At 43.2% G+C, this 9,085-nt stretch overlaps 1 protein-coding gene across 1 annotated transcript; it reads right to left on the bottom strand.

Annotated features, from left to right (window-relative positions):
* Positions 1-936: 936 nt before the first annotated feature.
* Positions 937-8,420, bottom strand: TERF2IP (TERF2 interacting protein). Its single transcript, XM_027845833.1, has 3 exons — positions 7,713-8,420; positions 5,642-5,766; positions 937-3,909 (listed from the first exon to the last, which is right to left on the bottom strand). Exons 1-3 carry the CDS (start codon positions 8,320-8,322, stop codon positions 3,454-3,456), a joined length of 1,191 nt encoding a protein of 396 aa, XP_027701634.1. The 5' UTR covers positions 8,323-8,420; the 3' UTR covers positions 937-3,453.
* Between the last annotated feature and the right edge of the window lie 665 nt (positions 8,421-9,085).

Raw genomic sequence — 9,085 nt, 5'->3', positions numbered from 1 at the left:
CTATTGCATCCCCATAATAGAATGTGAGCTCCTTGAGGAAAAAGTTCGTCCTCCTCCTGCATTTTTATCCCCAATATCTAGCATGGTGTCTGGAAGGCCATGGTGCTTAATAAATACTTGAATGATAATCCTATGACTTAGGAAACCAGGAAATGAAATTGAACATTACTGGCTTCCCATTGTAACAGGTTCTACCTGGCTTCTAGGGGTGCTAAATAAACCAGTGACTATATAGCAGCTAACACAGAAAATAAAGGGGACTTTGACTCGTCTTCTCAACCTGAACTGACAAAATAATCACCCAAGAATTGATAGGCTGACGAAAAAGAGAAATTGACAAATTGAAATTGTTGGTAGGAAACATATTCTTATAAAATGAGCTCAGAACATAATTAGGAAAAAAACTATCTCCCCAGAATATTTTAATTAAGTGGTAGTCTCTACAGGGATACATACTTAGCTGACTAAAACATTCAATCCTCAGTCATCAAATTCTCTTACTTCACGATGCCTAGGGGTTCATCTCCTGGAAATGTCACCAAAATAGGGGAAAAGTATGCATCTATAAAACCAGACTGTTGCCTGCATTTCTAGTCTGGCTACTTGAGGGTGCCATGTCTTTGTGGTGCATAGCATCAGCCTAGCTACTCAGCTGGTGTCCTAAAACCAGTAAATCTTGCTTTTACTGTACCCAGAGGAACTATGATTGATAAACCAACCTCCCACACCACCCAGCCATTTGATCAGCCTCAGAATGATAACAAGGTATAAGGGCTTTAACAAAAAACTGCCATCAAAACCTCCTTTAGGATAAGGTTTCTGTACCTGTGTGAATTGAAATCAACAGAATGAATAAAGTATGTGAATGTGAGAATTAGGTACAAAGTTTATTTCAAATAAAGGGAAGGTCAAAGCATGAAATTAAAATTCTGTATACGATTTTTAAGTCTCAAGTGGTCTTCAGTACAAATCTATTAGTAATCAATAACAAGGGAAATTAAATTAAGGTCTTGAGTTTTCTTTTTTAGTAAGACTACGTCTTCTGATTAGGTATATAGATGGGAAGGATGATTGAGCAGGGCGGAAAGACAATCAAGTGTCATAAACATGTTGTCAGAACAAGATATAAACAAGAAACATGGTCCCTACAGTAAAAAAGCAAAATGGATGAGAAATTTTTTTAAATAAATTTTTATTTCTCTTTTGTTCTTATATCACTTACATTTCTCAACGTACACAGGTATTGCTTATAACAGAATAAGAGGAGGAAAAACAGAATAGCAAACTAATCAACATAACAAACAAGTCCAACATTATGCACAGTGTTCCACATCCACAGTCCCAGGGTTGGAGACTTCTTTTATCTTTTTTTTTCCTTTGGGCCAAGCTTATTATTATATTATATATAATTATATATTATTACAATTTTGAAATGAGTTCAGTTTCAATGGTTCTGTTGTTGTCGATCTTTCAGTTTACATGATTGTGGTCATTGTGTATGCTAATTTCCTACTTCTGCTTTCTCCTCTTGGTTATTAGTCTTAGCACATTTCTCTGTATTCATTTCTTACAACACAGTAATATTCCATTACGTTGATGAACCACGACTTACTCCACCGGGCCCCCAGTGATGGGCATCTCAGTTTCTTGCTCCTTGCTACTACAAAAACTGCTGCTATACATTTGGGTGTATACCATCTTTCTCTTTTTCACTCTAAGTGACAAGAGTAAGGGCTCTTCTTTGCTATTCTTTGCCTCTCCAAAGCTGAACACAAGGCCTGGCACACAGTAGGCACCTAATAAATGCTACTTGACTGGATTTGCAGCATATTCCTGGCAATGTAATCTACGGGTATAAGTATGGATGTTTTGGCTATTTTTTTCCTATTACTCTACAAATGCTTTTAAAAATGGTTGGATCAAGTCACAGCTCAGTGGGTGATTTTCAAAGAAGTCAGGGAATCAAACTTAATTGCTGTTTTCTTTGGTGCTTAGCAAGACGGATGAGTTTAATTAAGTCTTTTCAAAGGTTTTTAAGGTGGGGTCCATGGACTGATTTCAGGGATCTGTGAACTTGAATGGGAAAAAAATTACATCCTTATTTTCCCTAAGCTCTAAATGAATTTTAGCATTTCTGTCAATTATTTAAAAACACTGTTCTGAGAAATGGTTCAAAGGTTTCACCAGGCTTCCAAAAGGGTTCACGCCACAGAAAAAGAGGAAAACCCCTGGTCTCTATCACTTTGTTGAACCCTGTAAAAACCAAGCAGTTTTAAAAGGGCCTATAACTGGCTTTTAATAGTATCAGATTTTCACAGGCTCAACCAATTTACATTGCTTTTTGCCAAAAGACAGCGCAGTATGGTGAAAGGTACACTGCCTCTGGTGTCAAAGACCCTGAGTTCAAATCTCACCTGACATTTATTAAACCAGTATGGCCCTACTTCTTATTCTCCCTAGGCCTCAGTTTCCTCCCCTGCAGAATGAGAGCATTGAAACAGATGGCCTCGGAGATCCCAAATCCCCTTGGGTTTCTCAAGTTCTACATCTCACAAGGGCAGCAGGAATCACATGGTGGAGTTGGCTTTTTCCTCCCCTTGTAGCCTATTACTTCTTTGACTGGGAGTATCACCACGTCATGGATGATGCACCAGACATGAGAGTTAGGAGACCTGGATTCAAATCTTTTCTCAGACACTGAATAGCTGTGGGAGTTGAGGTAAATCACCCAGCCTCTAGGTCTCATTTCCTCTCTTATAAAATGAAGGGGCTGGAATCGATGGACTCCAAGGTCTCATCCAGCTCCAAGTCTATGATTCTATGAGTCTACGACTAAGCACAACACATTCTAAGAGTTTAGAGGCTCTCTACTCTTTATCTTTTTATGCAAAGCACAAACTTATATTTTACCTCACCACTGAAACAGAACCAGCTTTCTGCCAGAGGAACAGAGACTAGAAGTTAAAATGAACTGGAATTCTCTGACTTAGGACTTTACACTAATAAATATTTCAAACAATTCCTGGAAGACAGAACGATACAGCAGGAAGGGAGTTGGACATGAGAGCCAAGCGGCTGAAATCCCACCTCCAATATCTAACTGTGAGTATCAGTGAATGGGGGCGTAAGACATTTGATTTGATCTTCAGTTTCCTCTTTAATGATAACAACACTTAAGAGTCCCCACCTCACATGACTAACGTGGGGATCAGATGTCAGAGGGAATGGATGAAAAGCCCTTTTTGGACTTTGAAGCACTACGTGATTATCAGCTATTTTCACATTTTCCATATTTGTTTGCTTTTAAATTTTCTTACACGGTCACATTTGTTAACAACAGCACTGTAACGGTACTGGTTAGTAATCAAGTGTCAGTCTTTTTCACTCCCCCATCTTTGACAACTGCTCATTCTATGAACCCTAGAGTCTGGCCTCTGCCCCTGACGTCCTGCCCTAATTCCTTCGGAATTCAATCCTCCTTGCCACATTCTCAGCACCAAATTTTTTTATCAATTTACTTCTGGTATTCTCATCATCCTTCTGCAAATCGACATCATCCTGTCGGGTCCAGATTGGATATCCATCGGGTCGCTGGCCCGTCTGCAAGAAGGAGCAAGTGGCTTCCAGCTCCCCACTGTTTTTCAAGAAAGCTTGTGTGACTGTTGCTAGATCCACACTAAACTCCTCCATTACATGTCTGATGACTCTGATGGCAGCTCCCACCTCGGGTGAAAGAGAAGAGTTAGAACCGCTTTCCTCTGCTTCAGGCTGTGTTTCTAATACAGCGGAGTCTTCAACGATCTCGCTGTCCTTTGGAGCCTCTTTCAAATTGGCGTCATTTTTTCCAGGACTGGTCAGCTCTCCATTTTTAACCACAGTTAATTCAAGATCAGGGGTCTGATCATGAACCTAAAAGTAATGAAATCAGAAAGCTGAGGTAGATCATATTATCTAAAACAACTAAAGGAGAAAGGTAATTAGGACCCCAAGCAGTTGTTACAGGATTTTATGACCAAAGGGAATGTTAGAGATGACCTGGTGCGGCTCTCTGATTTTACAGATGACAAAAAGAGGCTCGCCACAGCAGAGACTTTACTCCAGGTCATTAGTGACCAGCAGAATCAGGAAAAAAACAATTCTCCTAATTCCAGTTCAATATTGTGAACTGCATTGCTATTTAAAGTCTGATTGAACTACAATTGAGCACATTCCCATCCACTGTACATGGTGGACAGATCACTATAAACCACATACTTGGAGGAGTGTTAAGAGCTTCTACGGTGGAAATATAAAGTCAAATGCAGATCGTTGGCTGGCAAGAAGCAGCTAGTTCCCATAGACTTAACTATATTATTTTTTAAAATTAATTTAAAAATATTTATGTTTTTCTTGTTATGTCTCAAAAACAGACTAATGGGGATCATTTTAATGACTAATCTTCAGTGTGGGATAGTGGACATAGAGCTAACCTCAAAGATGAGTCAGATGTGAGTTCAAGCCCCACCTCTGGGCAAGTCACCAAAAGTCTAAGTACTCAAGGCAGTGCTCAATAAATGAGGATCTATGTGAGTAGAGATCCCTATGCCAATGAAATCTCAGGTTCAATCCCCATTCCTGTTCCTGATCTGGTTCCCTTTCCAGTTCATACATCTTTCCACATCCCATCATTCAATTTGGAATGTCAATACATATTAGAAATTGTACTGAACATGGTTGAGACACATAGTGACACAAAGCTATACTTGATAAAAAGAAAAAAAAGTTGACATTTTCTTTCTTATTGTTTAAAGCTAAGTTTACATTCTTGAGGACCATTAAAATTGCTTTTCCAAAAACATAAAGCCCAATTTAAATAAATAAATGACTAAAGTGAGTTTGGGACCAGTGCCCAAAAGAGATGTATTTTATAAATGAACATACCTACCGTATTGTTCTCTCCCCACCCCCTTAACTGGAGCAGTTCCATTTTCTAGTCCTAACAGACCCTCTGCCCAGGACCTTCTTGGGGAATCCTCACCTTCAATTATGCTCTGAACTGCTCATGTGTCTGTGTCTACATCTCTGGTTTGTGCTGAGCAGTCGATCAAAGGAGATGACTGGGAGGTGGAAAAAAGTATTTAAGAAAACACTCCCAAACGATGAGCAGGCAGACTTCAGAACAACCTGGAAAGACTTGTATCGAATGATGCTGAGTGCAGCGAGCAGAACCAGGAGAACACTGTACGTAATAACAGCCACACTGTGCAATGACTAACTTTGACAGACTTAGCTCTTCTCAGCAACACAAAGCTCTAAGACATCTCCAAAAGACTGATGATGAAAAATGCTATCCACATCCAGAGAAAGAACTATGAAGTCTGAATACAGATCGAAAGCATACTATTTGCTCTTTTTTTTCTTCTGTTTTGTTTTGTTTCTTCTTTCTTACGGTTCCTCCTATTGGTTCTAATTCTTCTTTACAACTAATGTGAAAATATGTTTAATAGGAACACATATGTAGAGCCCATGTCAGATTGCATGCTATCTTGGGGAAGGAGGAAGGGAGGGAGGGGGAGAAAATTTAAAACTCAAAAGCTTATGGAAGTGATTGTTGAAAACTAAAAATAAATTAATAACAAAAAAAACACCACTCTTTACAAACCTCACTATTCTCAGCCTCCTGGTTTTCAAGGCACAAAACGTCTCCCTCTGTTGTTTCATTCTCCTGCACTTTCTCCTTTGCACTATCTTCCTCAGGCAGATCAGGGGCTTTTTTCTTCTGGGGTTCTATAAAAGACAAAAAAAAAAAATACCCAAAAAAGTGAACATCAAGTATTAGCTATTTCTGCCCAAACAGAGAATACATTTTCCACCCCATGTGCTTCAATCCAAGGATGGATCCCAGAAATACATCTTTTGATTCAACTGACACCTGAGGAAGCAAAGATAGGGAATAGTGAGAACCTCTACTCTCACTTCTGAAAAACAATAGCCTACAAGGACACGAGTATTCCTGGGCTCTGAAATATAAAACAAACACATTCTTTTATTTAAGTAAAAGGCTAGAAATGTTTCTAAATGTCAATTTTCTCAAATAACTAATCATTTGAAAAGCTTATCATCTTATTTTAAAATCAAGGCTTTTCCAAGAACAAGGGACCCCAAACCCTTCCTTAAACTACTGAGGAATGTAGGAATACTGGAAATTCTTCTTTTTTAAAAAACGTAAAATCCTTATAGTTTTTATCTGTAAAGTGCTATGCTATCACCATCAAGCAATGAGGATCCAAATATTCTTGATAATATGAGATTAGAAACCAGAGATATGTGTATGTTCCTTTGCTTTGACCTCCCAAGAGTTTGGTGGCTTCTTTTAGGCATAGTGACTGCCCAAGCAGCCTTTTAGGGCTTGAAGATACAAGTTCCCCCTTAGAGGGTTCACCACAGATTTTCTGTTGAAAGAGGAGGAAAGAAAAGATTGGTTTGGCAATTTTTCACTTGGGGAATTTAACCTCAAAACACTAGTGCTTGTTACTACCTATCTTGGGTGATGAGTTAAAACAGTAATAGTACAGTCTTGCAGTTGCATTGATCCTTTTCACATACACTACCTCATTTGATCCTAACAAGCCTCTCAAGTAAGCAAAACAGGCATGCTTATTAGTGTTTTTCTCATGAGGAAACGATAGCTCAGAGGGGCTAAGTGATTTAGCCAATGTCACACAACTCACAGGCCAAGAACCAATATCTGCCCATTCCAAAACCAGTGTTCTTTCCACTATACCTCATGTCAAGTGAATAAACACATCGTGAGAGAATTTTGATTTTCAGCCTCTACAAGTTGACCTCTTGCTTCTCATTTCTAGCCTTTTCCCTACAGTCTTTCTTTCACAGCCTGTCCTCTAGTGGAATGAGGAATGAGTAGCAAGGTTACCATCTGGCAGGATGGGGTCAAAAGGGCAGCTATTCCACAAACTCCACCAGTGAGTTAATGGCTTATGATTGGCTAAGCACTTGATTCTAAGGCACTAAACAAAATCAACAAATGCAACAAGGTTGAGCTGTTCAAAAACTTAAAAATCACGGAATTGACTCTACTCTTGCTGGCACTTTAGTGGCTTCCTTTGGGTAGAGTGACTGATCAGCCCCTTTAGTGCTTGGAGTCAAATATGAGTCTTGGGGGGGAAGGGGAAAGATTGGCTAAAAGGTAACCCTTATGCAAAGCTGGTTGTCGGGCTTGCCTGAGGTCACAATGGTTGTAAAGGTGGCAGAGCAGGATTCAAGTCCTGGTCTTTGGATTCCACTTCCAATCCTTCCTTCAACCACGTTTTGTCCTATATATTTGGAGTCATAATTATTTGTGTGTAAACATATCTCATCCTTTTCTCCAATTACACTAAGTTCATTAAGGTAGGAATTCCTTTTACCCCCTTTGCATCCTGATTATTACTAACACAAGTGCTCTGTACACAGTGATTACTTGAAGAGCATTTGCTCAGTTTGGTTTTGGGGGGAAACCTTCTGAATGAATGCAAAGGAACATAAGTGGCTCGGGAAAACTTGGCTTCCATACAATGAGAGCCCAAACAATTTTTCCCAGATGCCTAAAAAGAAAAACAAATGTGTTTTAAGGTATCCAAAACATGGATCTTTGGTGGAAGGAGCAAAATTAGGAAGTTTTCTTCCATGGCTACATTTGTTAGTTGACAGTGTCCAGTAAAAGCAGTCATTACCACCGTCTGCAGGTTCTGCTTCTGCTTTTCTCTTGGGCTTCTGAGATGGGCTGACCGGTTCGGCCCTCTCTAGATACTTCTGCTCCAGACCCTTCAGGTGCTTCTGGTACCGGTCCTTCATGGACTGCCAGGGATGCGGGGTGAGGGCGGCTTTCTCCATGGCCTTCCACAGGGCGGTGCCCGCCAGGGCGCTCGGGGAGCGGGCACTGTCCTTCACGTAGCGGACGATGGCCAGGTCCTCGGCCTCTGTGTAGGCCCCCTCGGCCTCCCTGGAGGCCGCCTGGGGGCTCTCGGGCTCCCTGCGGCCCAGGCGGTAGTCCTCCAGGTCCAGCCTCTCGTTGCGCTCCACGCAGTCCGTGATGTACTGCGTGGAGATGAAGTCCCCCGAGGCTTCGGCCTGCGCCTCCCCGGGCTGGGCCAGCAGCACGGCCTCGGGCTCCTGCACCCGGCACAGGGTGCCTCCACCGTGCAGGATCAGCGTGGACAGCCGCCGCTTCGCGGGGCCCGGCCGCACATAGAACGAGATCGAGCTGCCGTCCTCACGAATGAACAGCGTCCGCGAGTGGGTCGGGTCGTTGGGGTCCTTGCCCATCTCCAGGCCCTCGGCCATGACCCTTCGGGTCTTCGGAGAGGAGGCGGGGGTGCTGGTGCGAGCACGAGCACGCACGATTCGCTCCAGGCCTACTCCACCACCGGAGGCTGGAAGTACTCCTTTATGCGCTTGCGCTCACCCTTGACCCCACCAGCTCCAAGGCCTCACGACCTTGTAGCCAGATCACGGGTGCTCGCCAGTCCCTAGTCCCATCTGCGCGTGCGCTCGCCCAGCTCCTTTTACCCCCGCCAAGGGAGCAGCCTATGCGCATGCGCCCTCACTCCGTGACACGAGAAAGCCAGGTTCACCCGAACTACGCCCACCCCCAGCCCGCGAGCAAACAGCCTGGGCGCGCGCCTCGCCCCCTCACGACGGGCAGCAAAGGGAAGCTGAGGCACCGAGTGGGATGGGGACAACCTGACGCGCCAAACGGTCGACTCCCTTGGCGTGGTCCAGCTGGCCTCAAAAAAGACGGTAGCCTACCGTGCCCTACAGCCAGAACGGTTCCAGGAAGCGGCGGGCTTGATGGGAGTGACCCGGAAGCGGCTCCCTGACACCTCCTCCCTTTCCTGTCGGGCTCTCCCGGAAAGATGGCTGTAGTGTAAGGAGTGGCGGTAACTGGAGGTACCAACGGAACGAAACTGAGAACGAATTTAGGGGGCAAGCGCCGCTGACGGAGACGTTCGGGCTCGTGAGATCCGCAGGGACTGGGACTTGGAGCCGCTCGGGAATGGGGTCATTCCGCCCTCACTGACGCGCTTCGAAGAAGCCGCCTTTCATC

This window comes from Vombatus ursinus, unplaced genomic scaffold (assembly GCF_900497805.2).
Source record: "Vombatus ursinus unplaced genomic scaffold, bare-nosed wombat genome assembly UNPS02005286.1, whole genome shotgun sequence".
In the NCBI taxonomy this organism is placed as follows: Eukaryota; Metazoa; Chordata; class Mammalia; order Diprotodontia; family Vombatidae; genus Vombatus; species Vombatus ursinus.
Note: the sequence above shows the minus strand (reverse complement) of the source record. Positions and strands in the feature narration are given on the sequence as shown.

What these genes read in the sequence shown, in the direction of transcription:
- TERF2IP (XM_027845833.1), bottom strand. Translation starts at nt 8,322, where the DNA reads ATGGCCGAGGGCCTGGAGATGGGCAAGGACCCCAACGACCCGACCCAC. An exon ending in AGCAGAACCTGCAGACGGTG is followed by an intron (nt 5,767 to 7,712) that starts GTAATGACTGCT and finishes TGTCTTTTATAG; the next exon opens with AACCCCAGAAGAAAAAAGCC. An exon ending in AGGAGGCTGAGAATAGTGAG is followed by an intron (nt 3,910 to 5,641) that starts GTTTGTAAAGAG and finishes CATTACTTTTAG; the next exon opens with GTTCATGATCAGACCCCTGA.